The sequence below is a fragment of the Vidua chalybeata genome, chromosome 25 (assembly GCF_026979565.1).
Source record: "Vidua chalybeata isolate OUT-0048 chromosome 25, bVidCha1 merged haplotype, whole genome shotgun sequence".
NCBI lineage: Eukaryota > Metazoa > Chordata > Aves > Passeriformes > Viduidae > Vidua > Vidua chalybeata.
The window spans coordinates 2,952,778-2,972,680 of NC_071554.1; the positions used below are offsets into that span (position 1 = coordinate 2,952,778).

General features: G+C 57.7%; 3 protein-coding genes across 10 annotated transcripts; 2 read left to right on the forward strand and 1 right to left on the reverse strand.

Moving 5' to 3' along the window:
• Positions 1 to 760: 760 nt before the first annotated feature.
• Positions 761 to 4,179, reverse strand: TRIM63 (tripartite motif containing 63). 3 transcript variants are annotated; one of them, XM_053964613.1, is made up of 9 exons: positions 4,002 to 4,179; positions 3,746 to 3,912; positions 2,480 to 2,645; positions 2,119 to 2,214; positions 1,726 to 1,959; positions 1,581 to 1,603; positions 1,301 to 1,425; positions 1,122 to 1,199; positions 761 to 1,011 (listed from the first exon to the last, which is right to left on the reverse strand). In XM_053964613.1, exons 1-9 carry the CDS (start codon positions 4,158 to 4,160, stop codon positions 1,001 to 1,003), a joined length of 1,059 nt encoding a protein of 352 aa, XP_053820588.1. In that variant the 5' UTR covers positions 4,161 to 4,179; the 3' UTR covers positions 761 to 1,000. The 3 variants fall into 3 exon arrangements, with proteins under 3 accessions (XP_053820588.1, XP_053820587.1, XP_053820586.1); XM_053964612.1 differs by having other exon boundaries at positions 1,122 to 1,196; positions 2,480 to 2,648; XM_053964611.1 differs by having other exon boundaries at positions 2,480 to 2,648.
• Positions 4,180 to 6,342: 2,163 nt separating this feature from the next.
• PDIK1L (PDLIM1 interacting kinase 1 like) lies at positions 6,343 to 14,323 on the forward strand. Of its 6 annotated transcripts, none has more exons than XM_053964651.1 (3): positions 6,343 to 6,388; positions 7,208 to 8,576; positions 11,253 to 14,323. In XM_053964651.1, the coding sequence occupies exons 2-3, from the start codon at positions 8,292 to 8,294 to the stop codon at positions 11,991 to 11,993; spliced, it is 1,026 nt and encodes a 341-aa protein (XP_053820626.1). In that variant the 5' UTR covers positions 6,343 to 6,388; positions 7,208 to 8,291; the 3' UTR covers positions 11,994 to 14,323. The 6 variants fall into 6 exon arrangements, with proteins under 6 accessions (XP_053820626.1, XP_053820630.1, XP_053820627.1 ...); XM_053964655.1 differs by having other exon boundaries at positions 6,370 to 6,388; positions 7,837 to 8,576; XM_053964652.1 differs by having other exon boundaries at positions 6,372 to 6,388; positions 7,205 to 8,576.
• Positions 14,324 to 17,401: 3,078 nt separating this feature from the next.
• Positions 17,402 to 19,730, forward strand: FAM110D (family with sequence similarity 110 member D). The gene is made up of 2 exons (XM_053964629.1): positions 17,402 to 17,470; positions 18,128 to 19,730. Exon 2 carries the CDS (start codon positions 18,238 to 18,240, stop codon positions 19,252 to 19,254), a length of 1,017 nt encoding a protein of 338 aa, XP_053820604.1. The 5' UTR covers positions 17,402 to 17,470; positions 18,128 to 18,237; the 3' UTR covers positions 19,255 to 19,730.
• Positions 19,731 to 19,903: the final 173 nt, after the last annotated feature.

The window sequence follows — 19,903 nt, forward strand, 5'->3', positions numbered from 1 at the left end:
AGGGGGGAATTGCTCTGGGACCCCCTCCCCCGAGCGCCCCCAGGAGCTGCACACCCGGGCTGGGTGCAGAGGGGAACGGAACGTCCCCATGTCCCCTCCAAAGGCACACGGTGACCCCCCTCCCCGCTTTGGAATCCCCCAGCTTCCATCCAGCCGTGTGATGGATAAGCCTGGACTCCCCTCTACAGCGGGGGCTCCTGCCCCCGCCCTGGGTGAGTAGCGTTAATTACCCTGGGGCTAATTGCACTTGTGGCTCAGCTCTGGGTGCTGCCTCAGTTTCCCCTCGGCCCCCTCTGAGCAGGACTCATGTTTTTGCAGGAGAAAAGCATTTATGGAGTACATTTGCATTTATGGTGTATTTTTTCATCCAAGGTGCATTTTTGAGCTCAGTCAGCAGCAAACCAGCAGCTCGATGCTGAGACCATCCCCATTGCGGGGCCTGGCCCAGCCTGGAGCATCCTCAGCACCCCCCGTGCCACATCTCCAGCCCAGGGCAAGTTCTGCACAGGGCATCCCACACCCGGGAGATAAATCCTGCCGGGTGCCGACCTGTTACATCCCGGGCAGGCGGCCAGGAGAGGTTGCCAGAGGTGTTAATGAGGCTGGAAATTAAGAGTTGGACAGGAGGTTTCCCTCTGCCGGGCGCTGACAGGGACACCGCTGATGGCAGCAGCCGGGCAAACCCATCCCCAGTGCCCACCGCGGGGCTGACGAGCCGAGAGCGAGAGGCGAGGAAGAAAATAACCACCCAAAGCAGAGGTTTTCTTTACAAAATACTCAAATTTCAAATCCGTGACAATTATATACAAAACAAGGGAATTATAAAACGTGCGGAATTGTCCTATTTGCACCCGTATAGAAAAGTGTCCTGTGCTGGAGCAGGCGCCGGCTCGCCAGGCTGCCGGTCCCTGCCGTGTGTCCCCCCCCACGCTGTCCCAAATCCGTCGCCGGACATCCTGTGCCCGGGGGCGTTTCTCCCGCGCCGGCAACGTTGCTGTGGCTACAGGGAAGCTGCCGAGGGAGAGGATGGGGTGATCAAGGAGAGCCCAAGCCCCCCAAAGCTCCCCCATGGGTGCTGGAGGGTCCTGGGGAGATGGGCTCAGCCGTGCTCTGCCCCTTACCCATCACTGTCCTCTCGGGCGCTGCGTTCTCTTCCACCTCTTCTTCCTCCCCATCAAAGTATTCCTCATCTTCCTCTGCTGCAAACAAGCGGCCAAAGGTCACCAGGAGCTGCCAGGAAAAGCAGCGGGTGCCACCAGCTGGGTGGGCGTCGGTAAAGGGGCACTGGGGGCTGAATTACCGGGGTCGAAGTCCAGGGCGTGGACGGCCTCGGTGAGGTGCTCCAGGCTCACGGAGAAGGCGTCCATGCTCTCATAGCCCTGCTCGATCTTGTCCAGGCGACCACCCTTGGAGGCCTCCACGATGCTGGGCAGGGAGAGCACGGATGTGTGTGTGTGTCCCTGTCCCCCCGCCAAGCTGGGGGCCGTGGGGCACCAGGGCAGGGGGTCAGGGCAGGCCCCACTCGCCAAATCCTGCCCGTGGGGCCTGGATCGTGGAGATTCCCCAGTTTCAGCACTTACGTTTTTATCAGCTGCTTGGCATTCTGCGGAGAGAGAGAAGGAGAAGGAGGAGGAGAAGAGGGAGGAGGAGGAGGTGAGTGAAGCCACAGCAGCCACCAGGTGGTCCCCAGCAATGGGACCCACGGGGCAGGTTTGGGGGTCTCACCATGAGGAAGGCGGCCCCCCCGGTCTCCTCGGCTGCCTGGATGGCAGTCTCCACCAGCCGGCTCGACTTCTCCAGCTGCTCCTTGTACTGGCAGATGAGGCTCTGGATGAAGGCGGTCTTGTCCGCCTGCTCCTGGGAGATGCGCTGCAGCAGCTCTGCCTTCTTCTCCTCCAGCAGCGCTGCCAGCGCGTCAAAGCGAGCGCAGAGCTCCCGCTTGGCCGCCTCGCTGTTCTCCTGCGGGGACAAGGGACAAGGGATGCCACCTCTGCGTCCCTCCAGCACCTGCAACATCCCAAGGCTTCCCTTCTCCGTGGGCTCCACCCCACTGCCGGCCATGCCCGGCTAAGGTTTCACCCCCGGGTTTTTGCGGGGCTCCTTTCCTCCTTTCCTCACCTCGGTGCTCTGGCAGGAGTGCTCCAGCTGGGAAATTATGGTCTGGATCCGGTCATTCCCCGCCACGAGCATGGAGATGCAGTTGTTCAGCTCAGTCTGGTGAGCGACAGAGAGAAGAAGTTTTAACTCCTGTGGAGACAGGAACTTCTCCCATAGCAGGCTGGGGACGGGCTGGGCAATGCTCGTCCCCAGCTCTGCTCCCTCACATCCCTCACCAGCCACGGCTGCTCTAAATATAGTCTATCTCCTGGGCGAAGTCACCCGGGGGCTATTAATACCCCGTGAGGCAGTCCCGGAGTTATTTGTCACTGTCCCAGCTCAGCACATGGCCCGCAGCCCCCCCGGGTCCCCCCCACGGCACCTTCTGTCCCTGGAAAACGGTTTGCAGCGGGGCCACCTCGCAGTCCTTGTGGGCACCGAAGACTTTGCACATGGAGCAGGTGGGGACCTCGCAGGTGACGCAGTAGATGTTGATCCGCTCGTCCTCGTGCTCCTTGCACATGGGGTGCTCCCCCTTCTTCAGTGGCCTGCTGGAGAGGGTGGCACGGCCACGGTGACGTCCCCGTCACGGTGACACCCACACCGGGGTGATGTCCCCGCTACAGGGACACCCCTGCCACCATGGTGTCCCCACTGCAGCGTCACCCCCACCATGGTGACACCCCCAACTGTCACCCCAAAGTCAGGTCCCCAGGAAAGAGGCCAGACCCTGGCATAATCCCACAGCTGCTCCTCTGGGAGCCACCAGCCTCTGTGCCTCTGCAAACCCCAGCACGTCCCAGTTTAAGCCACCGTGGCGCTGGGCATGGCAGTGGGTGGCACCGGGGACAGGGGGGGCTGCGATCCAGAGGTGCTGCACCAGGGCCTAATTTTAGCCCTGTGCTGCCCAGATTTATTGTCACCCATCGTGTGACCAGGGTGGGGACACCCAGAAACCCTCGGGGGTCCCAGATGGGGGCTGCAGCTCAATCCTCCCATCCACAGCAAGGAGGGACATGGGGACAAGCCAGCACTCAGAAACAGGGACAGGCCTGGGCCCCCTGGCCCCCCCAGCAGCCACGGACACCTGCCACGTGCCATCGTCCCCGTCCCCATGGCTCTCACACAATATTTACAGTGGTTCGGGGAATTTGGCCAGGCCCACTGCTCTGCCTTGAGAGCCTGTGACCCCTCTGTGTCCCCCCCAGCTTCATTCTTGTATCCACTGGGCCCTCCCCCCAAAACCGTCCCTCTGGCCCTTATCAGCCCCAGTGCCTGCTGTCACCAGCAGAGCCTGGATTCCTTCCCCACACCTCTTATCTGCCACCGAATGTTCCAGCAAGAGCGCTGGGGGCAGCAGGACGTGCCCAGCTGCCACCACCCCCCAGGGACCTGCCATCCCCCTGGGACAAGCCAGAGGCACAAACTGCTGGGGCAGAGGGGAGAATTGGGTTGGGGGAGGAAGTTTTGAGTCAGGGGAGGAAGATTTTGGTCGAGACTTGAGTCAGGAAAAGATTTGAACCGGGGATCACTGAGCAGGAAGACCCCCAGGTGCGATCTCTTGGGGTCTCAGTGCTGCTGCTGGGGCCTTGGAGGGGCATCCCCATGTCCCCATGTCCCCATGGCCACGCTGCCTGGCCGTGCCCACCTGGAGCACTCCTGCTTGTAGATGTCGATGATGTTCTCCACCAGCAGGTTCCTCTGCAGCCCGTAGACGCCGTGGCGGTCCAGCAGCACCTCGTGGCGGCACGAGGGGCACCGGAACCGGCCCCCCGAAATCAAGCTGCCCCGGCTCTGCCAGTACGGGTTAGCAGCCTGGGAGGGGAAGATGAACACGGGGGGGTCCATCAGTGTCCCCACAACACCCCGCTGCCCCCCAGCGTGGGCGTGGGGGCCCCGCTCACCTGGAAGACGTCGTTGGCGCACTTGCGGCAGAGGTTGTGCTGGCAGGGCAGGATCACCACGGGCTTGCTGAACATCTCCAGGCAGATGGGGCAGATGAGCTGCTTCTCCAGGCTCTCCATGGGGCTGCCATCCTGCAGGATACCGGCTTGGAAATCCATGGGCTCCTCAGGGCTCTCCTCCCAGCGCTCTCGCTGCCGGCAGCCCTCGCCCCGCTATTTATAAGTCGCTCTCTGTCACGCGGATCCCGATCGCGACGCGGTGTCGGGTGTCCCGGGACAGCACCTGTCACACGGTGCTGAGCCACGGCAAGGGCCGGTAAACAAGATGGGCACAGGCTGTCCAGGAGGCGCTGCCCGCCCCTGCCGCGGACGTGCCCAAACCGGAGCTGCGGGGTAAACAGGGCCACGCGGGCAAGTGGCTGCACGTCCCGAGACCCCAGAACATCAGAGTGGGGGCAAGGAGGGCGAAACACCAGCCCCGTGGTCATTAGGACATTGTGATAGTTCCAGAAATCTGGCAGAGCTGGCCCAGCCGCAGCAGGGGGTGGCTGGTACAGTTTGTCCCTTTCCCCACCCAAAACATGACCACTTCTGGGCTGCCAACACCTCGCCAGCGGCTCCCCGTGTGCTGGGAGGGGAGAGGCAGCTCTGGGGAGGCGCAGCCCCCATGCCTGGCACATGCAGCGGGGTGCCCCCTCCCCAGGCAGAGGCTGGGGGGCTCCTCCAGGAGCCCAGACCCAGAGGGGGCTGCTCAGGCTGCTCAGGCTGCTCCCCGCAGCCCTGGCACAGCCCTGGCACAGCCATGACCCAGCTGGCTCCGCTGCTGGGGTTCAAGAGCTGACCCAGAAACGGCTTGGGGGGTGCAGAGGGTGAGCACAGCCCTCGCTGAAAACAGCCCCGGACACGATTCCCCAGCTGGCTGGCCAGAGGCCAGTGCTGGCCACAGGGAGAGCTGTCAGCACGGGCAGCTGCAGCTGCAGAGGGTAACCCTACCCTTGGCACAGAGGGGTCACGATGGGGGGACGGGGTGGGGAGGGGTGGCAGCTGTGGTGCCCACAGCGACTGCGGGCAAGAGATGGTACAGGGGTGTGGGGGGCACCTGGCTGCACAGGTATGGGGTACAGGGGTCCGTGAGCACACAGGTGTGCACGGGTACATGGAAAAATGAACGCACAGGTACCTGGATGTGTGACATAGGGCACCTGGGTGCACGGGCACACGGTGCCGGGGTGCACTGACCCCTCTTGTCCCCACCCCGGGCAGCCCCACAGGTGTTTCGGGCTCCCTCCGCCCCAGCTCACGTGTGGAGCGAGTGACTGCGCCGGGACCCGCTGGGCACATCTTGCAAAACTGTTCCCGTTCCGGCACTTGGGGCTCTGCCAGCGAGGCGCTGGCAGCAGAACGGGGCTGGCTGGGCACCCGGGAGGGCAGCGCAGGGGTCGGACCCTGCCCGGACCCAGACACGACCTGGCCCTGCCCTGGGTGACATTGATTAATTAATTGCTTCTGGACTCGATTAAGGGGATTCCCAGGAACGGAGGGGTTGTAATGCCCTAAGCAGCTTTCTGAACCCACAAGGGGCTCGTTGGCCCCTAATTGGCTTGGGACAGCTTAGGCAGGACCCAGGGCACTAATCACCCCCGGGAACCTTCCCAATTAACCCCGGAGAGCCCACTACAGGAACGAATCTCCCTCTGCTTGGTCTTAACAGGGCTCTGAGCAGTAGGTGGCCCTGGCTTCTCCCAGAATGTCCCTCTGGTGGCTTTGCAATGGTTGAGGAGCCCTGCGCCCCCAGCTCCTGGGCATGGGGGGCACTTCCAGCCCTGCAGCCTGAGGAGGAAAGGGGGCCATGGCGCAGAACAGGGGACAGAGAGGGGCAACAGCTCTTGTGTCACTGTCACAACAAGTCAGGGCACAACCAAAGGCGAGAGGGGCTGTACTGATTTTTTTCTGGACGCCAAGAAATAAATCGTAGAGTCGCGGAATTGTTTGTTTTGGAAGGACATTAAAGCCCACACGGTGCCACCCCTGCTATGGCAGGGACACCTTCCACTGTCCCAGGCTGCTCCAGCCTGGCCTTGGACACTGCTACAGGGATCCAGGGGCAGCCACAGCTGCTCTGGGCACTCTGTGCCAGGGCCTGCCCGCCCTCACAGGCAACAATTCCATCCCAATTAACAAACAGAAATTTAAGTAATTAATTGATTAATTAATGTCATTAAACGCCCACAGCGCTCACCCCGCCCCGCCCCCTCATCTGACCAATCACAGGGCAGCGTTCCCGGAGTAGGCGTGGTCACGGGGTGGGCGTGGTCGCGCTGAGGGAGGCGGGCGGGCGGAGCGCAGCCCTAAGATGGCGGCCGGGCGGCGGCGGCGGCGGCGCTGAGGTAACGCGGCTTCTCCCGGCCCGCCTCGGCCCGGGGCCGGCCCCACGTCCTCTCCTTCACCGGGGGGCTGGCAGCGGGCGGGATCCGCGCTGCAGGTTGGGCGGGGGGGGTGCCCGGTACCCACTGCGGCGGGCAGGGCCCGTCGGGCCGGCGTCATCCCCCGCTCTGGGGCGAGCGGTGTGCCGGTGCTTTCCTTCACGGCCGCAGGTGGGGGCCCGGTGCGGCCGCGCCGAGTAGGAGGGGTGCATCCATGTTATCTACATTATCTATGTATTTATATTATTCTCTAAGCGCCGCCGTTAACGCGGCGGGCGGCGCTGCCCGGGCCCGGTGTCCGCTCGGCCGGCCCCGGGGCCCCGCGGCACCGCGGCCGGAACGGGGCCGGGGGCAGCCCCGGGCTCGGCGCTGTGACAGCTCCCGAAACGGGAGACGTCGTGTGCCCGCTCGGAACCCGCTGTGCCCGTGTGTGAGGAGCGCGACGCGGTGTTTTCCCCCCAGGAAAATTGAATTTCCGCTGGGAAACTGAAATTACAGCTCCTGCCCTTGTTGGCCCATCGGATCTCGATATCCCGGCTCTAATCTGAAGCTGCAGCCCTGCTACAGGTGCAGCCTCGGCCCGTCCCATGAGTGGATTCTCCTGGTAACGCGTTCCTCACACACGGCACATCTTGGTTCAAATCCTTACTGCAAATGTCCCTCGCACAGCTTTGCTGAAAGGTTAAAATATCTCTGTAGCACTGCCTGAGACTGATGATACCTTTTTTCTCTCTCTTTTTTTTTTTTTTTTTTTTTTTTTTCTTAAAAAATTGCCTAAAGCAGTGGAAATACTTGAAATCTTCCTACTAATAACAGGCCGTTTCAATGTGGTCCTTATTGCCTGACATAAAGAGAATTACCTTTATCACTGGCTGTCTTAAAGCTATTGTAGTTCTGATCCACCAGTGTGATTTTATTTATATATTTACTTTTGGTTTTGCGTTTTGTTCTGTTTGACCAGTGATCCTTGGCTAGTCCAGCTCTTATTTTTTTATTTTAATTATTGCTGTCTCTAGTCGGTGTCCCGTTTTGGTTTGGTTGTGTGAAGGTGGTGCTGGTGTTTGGTTTGTAATCTTGTAGGGCAGTGTACAGCGAGGGTCATAAATCTGCAGCAGGGTTTGGTGTTTTTTTTTTTTTTTCCTTCTTTTTGTGTGTGTGTGTCTTTCTTGTTTTACTTTCAGAGCAGTAACTTAACTTTTGTCCTTGCTCTGTTGAGCAAAAGTGAAAGTTAGATGTTGGGTGCAAATTTCTGCAATCAGTTATCCTTTTTAACCTTTCATAGCTGTAGATTCCTCATGCGGGGGAGGCTTGGTGAAAAATCAGTCACCTCAAAAAGACAAATTGGGAGCGATTGAAGCTTTCTCTTCTCTGAGTAAACAACTCAATTATAACAGAAACATTTGCTCCCGCAGCCACCTCCACAAAAAGGCAGTCAATTAAAATCCATTACTGCCCAACCAGGGGCTTCAGCTGGGACCTCCTGTGCTCTCCAGGCTGGATGGGGAGCATGACAGCCTCCTGTTATTCCTGCAGACGCTCACGGAAGACACTGAGGGAGAGGAGCAGGAGCGCTCTCGATAGCCCTGTCTTGGCACCAGACCAGTCTAGTTTTGAATTGTTGCCACCTTGAACACGCCGGGCTGTGTCGGAAATCTTAACAAAAAGATGTAATTTCGCTTTCACCTGGTCCGTGGCAACAGGTGCAGGTTTATGGAGGAGCTTCTGGAATGTTTTAGCACTGAAACCCCCGTTAATGGTGGGGTCTGGGCAGGCCAGCCCCTAGTGGGGGAAATACAGCCCGGTTCCTGTTGCCTAAGTTTTAGTTCTGTGGGTTTCTCCCCCTTCCCCAGAACCTTTGCTCTTGAAGATGGTGAGTAGCCAGCCTAAGTACGATCTAATTCGGGAGGTTGGTCGTGGCAGTTATGGTGTGGTGTACGAAGCGGTCGTCAGGAGGACCTGTGCCCGCGTGGCTGTGAAAAAGATCCGGTGCCACGCTCCCGAGAACGTGGAACTGGCTCTGCGCGAGTTCTGGGCCCTTAGCAGTATCAAGAGCCAGCACCCCAACGTCATTCACCTGGAGGAGTGCATCTTGCAGAAAGATGGCATGGTGCAGAAGATGTCCCATGGCTCCAGCTCCTCCCTGTATTTACAGGTACACGAGGCTGAGGGAGCGGGGTGGAAGGAATCGGGGAAGGAGGTGGGGCAGCCAAGGGCTTGGAGCTGCGCTCAGCTAGGCCAGGGCATTGTCTGCATTGCTGACACCCGAATTTAATAGAGATCTTTAAAAAAAAATACCAGAACAATCACCTCGATCTTGGGTTTGAAGCTGTGCTGTTCTAAAAGACTCCAGAATTTGTATTTAATGCAAATCTGCTCTGATAATTTGAGGAAGCCCAGGGGAGGTGCAGGCCATGGAGTTCTTGGCAGCTGCAGGTTAAAGAATACTCCTGTCCTGGGACAGAGCTTGGAGGAATTCCATCCTGAGTGTCCTTTGAAGAGGAAATCAGTGTCTTGATTTATAGGAAGCCAGCACTTAAAATTCTTTCAGAAACAAGGATCCATTGGTAGCACATAATGAGCTCTTTTTATTTTTTAATAAATAACTATTAATCTCTTCAAAGAGTATAAATTAGGGGATACATATCACTGTGAAAGTGCCCTTTAAGTTTGAAGATGTGTGTGTTTGAAGAATAAGTAGCTCTGGAAAGACATTGAAAGTCAATCTAATTAATTCCCTTGTCAAGAAGCAGCCCTAAGTGCAAACCACCCTCGGGCAGAAATGAGTGTTTCTGGTTTAAAAAGTGAGCAGCCTGCTCGGTGTTTGCTGTGTTATCCCTAGTCAGCCGCTCTTACTTCAGCTTTCACTGCCACCCCTGCTGTCTGGCTGGCCCCTTTGTGAGTGAGCAGCCCTGCAGATGCTGGCTGCTGTCTGAGAACCAGGATCCTTGGCTTTGCCAACTCCCCATGACTTTGGAGCTGTTCCTGACTCATTTTCAGGGAAGGATTAAGCTAAAATAACACTGGCCAGCTCATGGGGCAGAAGTCAGAGCTTTACCTTCCTGGTTTCAGTGGAGCTGCCAGGGACTGCTTCCAGCTGGAGGGCAGATGTGCAGGGAGGAGCTTCAAAAGCCGCGGGTGGAGCTGCAAGGTGGGGAGAAGAGCTTCCAGCTGACCCCATCTCTGGCTGGGATGGCGGTGCTGGGGAGCAGCTGGCACAGGGACCTGGCCCCTGCCAGGTGCAAACAGCACGGATTGTTGTGCTGTTCCAGGGGGAAGAGCAAAGGGCAGAGCTGAGCTGACTGCCAGGGTCGCTTTGGAGCAGCCTGGGCTAAGCAAGGGCAGTCAGAGCCCCTTGGCACAGCCTCTCCTCTCCTCTCCCAGGTGATGATGCAGAGCTGAGCTGCTGCTGCATGTGAGGAGGCTGCGGAAGGGCTCTCACCCTCTCCTGAAGGGCTCTGGGCAGATTCTCAGTGCCAGCTGTACCAAATCTGTAGAGTTTGAGTCCTGAGTCAGCCTTGTCTGCTGGTGCTTTGCCACTGTCACAGATGTGGGGGGTGGATTTTGTTGTCTTACCTCTCACAACATCTACAAGTGCAGCTCCTGTGACTCTATGTTGGTGCCCTCTTGGCAGGGGAGACTCCCTGCTCTCCTGAGATACCTTAATCTCACAGTTCCTGACTGCAAAACCTAAATAAGGCATTTTTTAGCTCTAAAATAGATTTACTGTTTAAAGAAGATAGCTGTAAATTATTACCATTTTTTCTCTTGAAAAGGTCACTTATTAAAAGCATTTCAAAATGCCTCTCTAGATATTAACACACCCCTTCATTTTTGAAAGCCACTTAGATTTAGTATCCATTAGTTTACTACTAACAGAAATAGTTGCAGGACTTTCCTTCCAGAGCCACCTCAGAGGAGCTGAAGAGGCAAATGCAGTTCTGTAAACAGGATTAGTAGAAGTGATTGCAGGTTTTACTTTGCTTTCTGTGTGGAGCAGCTGAAAGAACTGGCTGTTCAAGTTGTGTTCCTGAAAAGACTATGTGGATAACGATGGTGGGAAGGTTGTTCTGTGCTCAGCTGTGCCTGCAGATCAGTGCTCTCCTGAGTTCAGGGATCCTGTGTTAACTTGCTGGAATTCATGGATGTGTCAGGAATGGAGACCAGCCTTTAAAAATTTCTCCTGGATAAATACAGCTGTGTGGAGTTACTTGTGAGACTTTGTTTATCCCGAAAAGCTGTTGGCAAAGTGGGTGGGACAGGCTTTGTCAGGGTGGGACACTGTCCAGCTGGGACAGATGGGAGGGCAATGGCCACTGGGTATCTTTAAAAACTGTTATCAGGGTCGAGCTCTGCTTCTGGGCAGGAGCCTGAGCTTGATACACTCCACACGAGTGAAGATAAGGAGGCTGGCAAATATATTGTGATTTTTTTTTTCTCTCTTTTACATAAAAACATTTGCATAATGTTTTCTTTCCCCCGTTGCAATACCTTGCTCTCTGGATTGTTGAGAGGAGGGTCAAACAGTGCTAGAGTGGTCTGGGTTGGAAGGGATCTAAGGCCCCATCTCATTCCCATGGGCAGGGACACCTTCCACTCTCCCAGGCTGCTCCAGCCTGGCCTTGGACACTTCCAGGGATCCAGGGGCAGGCACAGCTTCTCTGGGCAGCCTGTACCCAGCCCTCACCAGCCCCATAGGGAAGAATTCCTTCTGTGTAACTAACCCAAATTTCCCCTCTCTGTGAAGATCCTGATTTCATGTATTTTTCCATCCTATCCTTTCTTTCTCACGATCATCAGGGAGTTAGGACATCTCTTTTCCTCATTGCAGCTTGTAGAAACCTCATTAAAAGGAGAAATAGCCTTTGACCCCAAAAGTGCTTATTACCTGTGGTTTGTGATGGATTTCTGTGATGGGGGAGACATGAACGAGTACCTGCTGTCCCGCAAGCCCAACCGCAAGACCAACACCAGCTTCATGCTGCAGCTCAGCAGTGCCCTGGCCTTCCTGCACAAAAACCAGATCATCCATCGGGACCTCAAGCCTGACAACATCCTCATCTCGCAGAGCCGGGCGGATGCTGCCGACCCCGAGCCCACGCTGAAGGTGGCGGATTTTGGGCTGAGCAAGGTGTGCTCGGCCTCGGGGCAGAACCCCGAGGAGCCGGTCAACGTCAACAAGTGTTTCCTGTCCACCGCCTGCGGCACCGACTTCTACATGGCCCCCGAGGTGTGGGAGGGACACTACACGGCCAAGGCTGACATCTTCGCCCTGGGCATCATCATCTGGGCCATGCTGGAGAGGATCACCTTCATCGACACCGAGACCAAGAAAGAGCTGCTGGGCAGCTACGTGAAGCAGGGCACGGCCATCGTGCCCGTGGGCGAGGCGCTGCTGGAGAACCCCAAGATGGAGCTGCTCATCCCTGTGAAGAAGAAGTCCATGAACGCCCGCATGAAGCAGCTGATCAAGGAGATGCTGGCGGCCAACCCGCAGGACCGGCCCGATGCCTTCGAGCTGGAGCTGAGACTGGTCAACATCGCCTTCAAGGACAGCAGCTGGGACACGTGAGGGGCTGAGCCTGGCAGGCAGAGCCTCGGTTCACCTGCAGGGGGTACTTCGCACCTACCTGGAGATTCCCGACTGGAGATTCCCGGCAGGAATGCTGAGTTGGCCGCGGTGTGAAATCCCAGAGTGGGACTGAGGGTGTTCCTTGGGGTGCACTGGCAGGGGGATGTTGCAAGAGCCAACACTACTTGATTTCCAGCACTCTGTCATGGAGTGTCTCACACATTCCAGTTTCCTATGTCAGTATTAGGAACTCTCATGAAAAAAAAAAAGAAAAAAACAAAAAAGGTTTGCATGCTGGCAGTGCAAATCTTGAGGCTTTGTAATGTAATCTGTGTATATATTTATGTATATGAGTGACTGGGAGTGTGTGGCACTTAAATTATTTGCTGTGGGTCTGGATGATTGGGGTCTGCTAGAAATCTGGGTGAAGAAGGTGAGTGAGAAAAACTCCTTCCCCAGGCCTGAATGACTTTATTATTTATTTTTGTTATCTAATTTCAAAGACTTGACTTTGTAAACAAACAAAAAAGCAATGCAAGGGGATCAGCTGCTTTCAAAGTGCTAACATGGCTGATCTGGGCACTTAGAGCTTAATGAGCTCATCACTGAGGGAGTCAAATTAAAAATGTACAGTCAGGTGCTGGCAGGGGGGTTGGGACATTGATCCTTTGATTTTGGTTTTATTGATCAATTACTCTGCCTTTTCTCAACATGCTCTCTGCCCTGGTGTCCATAATCCCATAGCACCTTGAGAATTTATCACAGCAGAGTTCTGTGCCCTCACTTCATGGAAACATGGATGAGGGAGTCCAGCAGCATATTCTTAAAATCCTTCAAAACATGGTGGCAGCACAGTTTTCCTGAACTGAATCCAGCTAATAATCCCAATAGTCATGGCCTTTCCTCTCTGGCACTGCCCCAAATCCAGTGGGGATGAGGGGACAGGGGTGGCTCTGTCCCCTGGCCCACACCTGGTGTCAGAGCTGCAGAAAGCTCAGTGACAGGTATGTGAAAGGTGGCAGCTTGTGTTGTTTTGTTTTGTTTTGTTTTTCATTTTCCTCCTTTTAAAGAAGTGATCTTTATTTATAAGCACAGATGGAGGAGGGGGGTTTGGAGCAGTTGGAAGCTGCTTATCCCCAGCTTTGGCTGCACAGAGCAGATTGAGGCTGGGACAGGTTTCACTGAGGCCACCTGACACTGCAGGTCTGACAGCAGCCCTTTGTCCCAGCACAACACTTTGTTCTTTTGGCTGCAGGACTGACCTCTCCTATCCAGTTTGACCTTTTGGAAAAAAGCAGAGTCTTAAAATGGCCTTTAAAGCAGCAGGAAAAGCTAGTTTTCTTTACAAAATTCAGTTCAATTTTTTCCCCCACCCAAATCTTACCTGGAAATGGCTGTAAGTATTTCCTTGTACAATTTGCATTTTTGAATACTGTTCCCTCTTAGTGCTGGGACGGCAGTTCTGGGCACTCAGTGTTTATTCTTCGAGTGCAAGTAAACAAAATGTTATTTTTTGGTTTTCCAAAAGGATTCCGATTCCACCCAGCTTCTGAGGCGTTACAGGCCGCAGGTGGTTCTTACCTGGTGCTGTGTGAGCTGGTGGCTGTCCCCAGCTGGCCTTTAATTTATAATTCTTGTTATTTCCTTACACTTCATCATTCTAGGGAGTGATCCTCAGACAAACACACTTTGCTTGTGCCAACTCTGCCTCCCAGTTCTCACATCTCAGCAGGGCCATTGGCTGAGAAAAATTTGGAGGGGGTTTATAATTCTGTTAAACTTGGGAGTTTTTTAAAACTAAAGGGGTGAGCATCCCCTTCCATTGCCCAGCCAGACATCAGAACCAGAATAACACTGCTCCCTCTGAGGTGCTCTGTGAATCAGCTGGGTCCCCTCTGCAGGGCTCCACTGCCTGCAGTGCAGAAATCAGGGACTGGCACTGGGAACTTTTGGGGTTTTTGACTCCCAAAGTGTTTCTTTGCACTGATTGCCACTTTATAGGTTGGGGGTACCTGAAATCCCTCTCATGGTGCTTATCCTCGCTGTTGGGTGACACTGGTAGTCTTCGAGCTCTGTGTTCTCTTTGATTTTTGTTGTCTGAGGTCTTTGTTTTGAGAAAATAAATCAAGTTGTTGTAGCAGCTGCGGAGTTGTTCACCAGCGTGACACGAAGTCAAGACACTTTTCAGCACTTGGGAAAGATTTTTTTTTCCATGTTTTTCTTTAAAAACTGTAAAATATATTTTATGGAGAGTTTATAATGAGGAAAATTATTGTGTAATTTATTAAGTTCATGACTGTTTTTGAAATAAAATCTTGAATTTCAATGAAGTTTTAGGACTTTTTATGGGGAAGTGCTTTCAGTCAGTGCAGTGTCAGTGCTGCCCTCCAGGGACAACGTCCTGCTGTTCCCACATGCCCTGAGAAACCTTAGGAGTGAAGGTGAGGAAACATTATTACTTATCCATGACAGGAAAGTGCAGCCCTTATTTGCATGTTTTAATTAGCAGAGCTCTGGACAGAGGGATCTGCAGACTGGAAATGCTGTAAATTGAGTTTCTCCTGGAATTTCCTACACCCACACAACAGACCTGAGCCCAGCCCTCTCCCCTGTGCCTGCACTGTGGATTCCTGGTGCCAGGAAGGGGCAGATTCCCACCTGGGATGGGCACATGCCCACCTGGCAGGAGCCTTGTGCATGAGTCAATGCAGTTTGGATTTAGATTCATTTTTTAGGGGGGGTAAAGACCTTTTAGGGGGGGTAAAGGAGAAAGTCCCACTTTTGGGTTCTAAGAGTGGTGATTTTAAATACAGACACAAGCTGAATTCCTTCCCCACAAAATGAAGTAAACCTGATACATATATATATACACACACACATATATATATATTATATACATACTGTACTTCAAATATATTTAGCCCTTAAGGAGGGTGAGGAATCTGCAGGGAAATGCCCTGTGCAGAAATGAGATTTAATTAAAGCCCATCTGGGCTGGGAGAACCCAAGCTCAGCGGTTCAGGCTCCAGCCTGCCCATCCCCGTTCCCAGGACTGGGAACTCGCCATGTTGGTGTTTTGGGTTTGTTTTGGTTCAACCAGAGCTTCCCTGGGGCTTTGTGGGGGAGGGAGCACCCCAGGCCCCATCCCACCCCTGGGAAAGGTGCCCTCCCTGCAGGGAAACAGCTGCTTCCCTCCTTTGGGCTGTGGGGGACACAACCAGCCCAGGGCTTGTGGGGCTTTTCCCTTTGCTCCACTCCCTCCCTCTGCTTGCATCCCCTGGGACATCGGTGGTTCCGAGGTTTGGATCCCTCCTGGTGGTTTGGGGATGGAAGGGCTGGCCCAGGGAGAGCCAGTTTGGACATTTAAACACCAACTTCAGCGGGTGGTGCTGCCAGGGGCTGCTCGGTTTCCCTTTCCAGCCTGCCAAGTGTAATTTCTGTGCTGCTGCCCAGTAAAGACACAGGGATGTGCCTGGAATGCCACAAACCACCCAGAGCCTCTGAGGGACACGGGGCAGGTGGGAATACCAGCCTGAGCTGCTGCAGGTGCTGTTCAGGAGCTCTGGAAGGGTTTGGTGGGAATGTGAAATCCCATTTTTAGGAGCAGGGAAGTGTCAAGTGACCACCGTTGTTGGAAGAGGAGCCCAGCCCAGGCTGTTCTTGTCCGTTCCAGAGGCTCCTTTACTCTCAGGTTTGGGATGGAACCAGATGCAACCTAAAAACCTAAAAACCTTTGCAGCAGTGGTGGGTTCAGGCCTCCATCCTGACCCTGGGCTTGCTCCCCTCCACCCCAGCAGCTCCTCCTGTCCCTGTCTCTGTGGACTGTCCCTGTGCTCCCAGCGCTGCCCAGCCCTCGCCTGCCGCGGGTTTGGAGCCTTTTGGGGGTGGAACATCCCTGGGAGTGCTCCAGTTCCGACCTGCACCGACACGCGGCTGCCTGCCTCGGATTAGGTGCTGCTTTCAGATTTATTCGTGCCCCTTTGAACCCTTGAGATTCCTAAACTCGTCGAACAAGCTTTCCACCCCTGCCCTCTCCCGAGGGAAGCCCGAGCCTCTCTGGCTCCTCCCCAGCTCCCGTGGGCCGCGCTCTGGGCGGTGGCATTTGCCTTTCCCGTGAGGGAATCCAGGGGCAGATCCCAGAGCTGCCAAGGGTTTCTCCATCACTTGTCCTGATCCTGTTCCCTGTCCTCACCAGATTTGCTCCAGTGCAGCCGCATCCTGCACACCGAGCCCGGGTGTTGCCTGCTTTGCTCCTCTCCAGGTTTGTTAGAGCAGTGGTCTGTCCCTTCCTTGCTGTCACTGGGTTTTTTTTTTCCAGTGCCTGCAGACCTCAAACAAGACCTGGCTCCTCTCATCCTGCCCAGGTTCCATTTTAGCCCCCGTTTTCGTCAGCACAGGAGTGCTGGCCCCAGCCCCTTCCTGCCCCGCTGCCATCGGCCGGGAAGGTGCTGGGCACAGCCCCAGGCCCCGTTCCCGGCACTGGCTCCACAGCAGCTCCTCAGGAAGGAACTGGGGTGGGGACAGAGTGCTTGGGGACAGGTCCCCCCTCATCCCGGGGCTTTGTCCTCACTGGAGCCTCCTCAGTCCCTGTGATCAGCCTGGCTGTGCCCCAACTCTCCATCCAAACCGGCTGCCAGAGGGGTGCAGGGGCTGGTGGCTCCCTCGGGAGTTCTGGGGGCTTTCTCTGGCCCCTCTCCGAGGGTCTGGGAGCCCAGCATGGGGGGCAGCAGGTTCTTCCCCCTCTGCCCCAGTGCCACGTTCGCAGCCCCCGGGCTGGAGCTGGGGATGGAGGGGCCCGGGATTGTCCCTGTGGGAGCACTCGGCCCTCGGGAAGGGAAGAGGGCAGTGGTAAAAATAAGCCCTGGGCCAGCTCCAGCCCATTGTGGCTTCCTGCGATTTACAGCCCTTCCCGGGGGAAGAGGCAGGAGCCGGCCGGCTCGGGGCTGGCTTTGACCCTTTCACCGCCACCGGAGTAGGTGCCAGAAGGACTTTTCCTACTGCCTGCCTGCCTGAGTGGGATCCTGGGGGGATTGTGGTGGGCTCCTGCTCCTGAGGGTGGTGGGTGTAGAAGGAGAAGCTGCTGGATTGGACACGGTTTCCCTGCCCCTTTCCTGACCGACCCTGTGCAGGGGGACAGAGGCTCGGAGGCAAAAATTTCTGCTGCAGATCCCGAAACGTCGGCCAGGTTTCTGTAAGGAAGCAGAGGGAAAGAGGAGCAGGCAGAGGAGAGGGGCTAATGCTGGCCAGGGGCAGGGCTGTGAGGGGGGTCACGCTGGCGAGGTCGGCACGGGGCGGGCTCCTGCTGCGGGGCTGGGCTGGCACGGGTTAATGGGTGGCTCTTCCTCTTCCTCATCCTCTATATGAGGCTGCTCCCGGCTCTGAGCTCAGTTTGCCGCGGCAGCCAGAGGAGCAGGAGCTGCGTGAGACTGGAGCATCCCATCCCTGCATCCCATCCCTGCATCCCTGCGTGGGCTCAGGTGAGCGAGAGCATCTCCCACTTGCCTGGCACAGGTCCTGGCCGCGGGGCTGGGCTGGAGAGGGTGAGGGCCCTGCGGCACGGGCGGTCCCAGCCTGGGAGCACAGGGCCAGACAACGCGTGCCTCAGTTTCCCCGTGTGCACTCCGGGGTGGGTGCGGTGTGGGATCCGTGGGCTGCGAGTGGAGCTGCGTGGCAGAGGCTTCCTGGGCTCCCGTGAGCTCTGCTCTGGTCTGCCCGTGTCCCTGCTGTCACCCCGGGCTGGTTCGGTGCCCTCCGCACACGGAGAAAGGGAAAACCTTCCTCCCAGCCCAGCCTGGCTGTGTGGGGCACGGCTCGGGGACCCCCAGGCACCCCCAGCCTCGGGGCAGCTGGCCAGCTCTCCTGAGCTCGGCTTTGTTCTGCCGCTCGGGAAGACAAGGCGGCGGCCGGCCCCGGTATTTTTTCCTGTTGGAAGCCGCTGCTGGGATGCGGGCGAAGCCGGCGGATGCTCGGCGCTTCTCCCTTCCTGCCCAGGGGCTGTTCCTGCCTGGGCTGCCAGGGCCCGCTGTCCGTGTGGCATTGAGGGGACCCTCAGCTGTGCTTCAGCCCCATCGTCCTCCTCCTCCTCCTCACCGCTGCACCCTCGGGGCTGACCCTGACTCTCCTCTCTCCTCCAGGGCTGAATCCAGGAGCCGAGCGAAGCTTCAGGAGCCTCCCCAGCGGCCGCATCAGCCCTGCCCGGCCACTCCGAAGGGCGCAAAGGGATCAGCAGCGCCGTTCCGGGGCCATGGTGCCCTTGGGCAGCCCCACTCTCGCTGTCTGCGCTTCCAGCAATCTGCGCCTCATGGCCCCCGGCCGCGGCTCGCCCCTGGCCTGGCTGAACCGGGGCCCCGAGTGTCCGCAGGGTCCGGGGGGCAGCGGGGGCCGCAGAGCCAGCGCCGTGGAGCGCCTGGAGGCTGACAAGGCCAAGTACGTCAAGTCCGAGCAGGTGATCAGCAGGCGGCAGGAGCCGGCGCTGCGGGGCTCGCCCCGGCTGTCCCCCCACGGCCGGCGCCTGCTGGCCCGGCAGCAGTGTGGCGAGCTGTGCCCGGCCTCGGAGCTCAGCCGGGACGGGTCCCGCAAGCTGCCGTGCCCCCAGTCTCCCGTGTCGCGCCGCAGCGGCAGCAGGCGCCTGCTGAGACCCGACTCGCTCATCATCTACCGGCAGAAACGGGACTGCCTGGGCGGTGACAAGGAGAACACCAAGGGCTCTGGGCTGGTGCGGCGCCTCTTCCAGGGACCCCTCAGACCGCCCAGCTCGCCCCCCGCCAGGCCGCTGGGCGAGGGACCCAGAGCCCCCCAGAGCCCCGAGACCCCCATGCTGTGGGTGCCCGCCGAGAAGGAGGAGGCGCGGACACCGGGAGGGGACAGCGGCGGTGACGGCGGTGGCATCTTCCCCGTGCCCGCGGAGCAGCCCCCCGGTATCCCCGGGAAGGAGCCGCTGGCCCTGCGCGTGTCGCTGCCGCTGTCGGAGCAGGAGCGGTTCTTCAACTACTGCGGGCTGGACCGGGCGCTGGTGGAGCTGCTGGGCCGGGAGCGCTTCGGGCCGGCGGGCTGGGACAGCGCCTCGGCCCGGCCCGGCTCCTGCGAGTCCGAGCCCGGGCGGGCCTCGGGGGGCAGCCAGGGGGACGCGGGGCCGGGCGAGGAGGAGCCGGACGCCCGGCCTGGCTCTGCCGTCTCGGTGGTGGAGCGCAACGCCCGCGTCATCAAGTGGCTCTACGGCTGCCAGAGAGCCTGGGCGGCTGCCAAGGAGTCCACGGTGTGAGCGGGGACAGCCTGGCCGGGACCGGGACGCCCGCGTGACTCCCGCTGGCCGGACGGGGCCCCTCGCCCTCGCGGGATGTGCCCGACAGGCTGGTGGCATCCACGGCCCTGGTGCCGTGAGGATGCTGCGGGCTGGGAGAGCCACCAGGTCCACAGGCTGAGTGTGATGGGGGCACCTGAGAGGCAGGTGAGGAAGGGCCACCCCCGGGTGAGTCCCCATGGCCTCAGGGCTGTCAGGCTGCTGTCCCCCTGCTGTCCCCCATCTTCTCCCTTCTCCCTGTCCCCAGCCCAGGAGGGTGGGACGGGCCCGCAGCCCCCAGTGACCACCCAAGTCCTGCTCCAGCTGCAGGCTGCGGGTGGGCAGAGCCCGAGCCCCCTGTCGTGGGCAGTGCCCACCCCACAGCCCCCTCCTCCCCAGAACAGGGGCTGCTGGGGCCAGAGCTGCCCTCAATAAATCTGTTTGGGTTTTTTTTTCTAGCCTGGCAGTGTATGTGGTTGTGGGGGGGTGCCCAAGGGCTGGGGGCAACTCCCCCTCCCCACCCTTGGGGTGGTGCTGCTTCAGGGGCCGCGGGGCTGTTGGGGGAGCAAGGGCAAGGAAAGCAGCAGGCAGAGCTCAGGGAAAAGGGGAAATTTCGGGGTCTTTAGTGCAG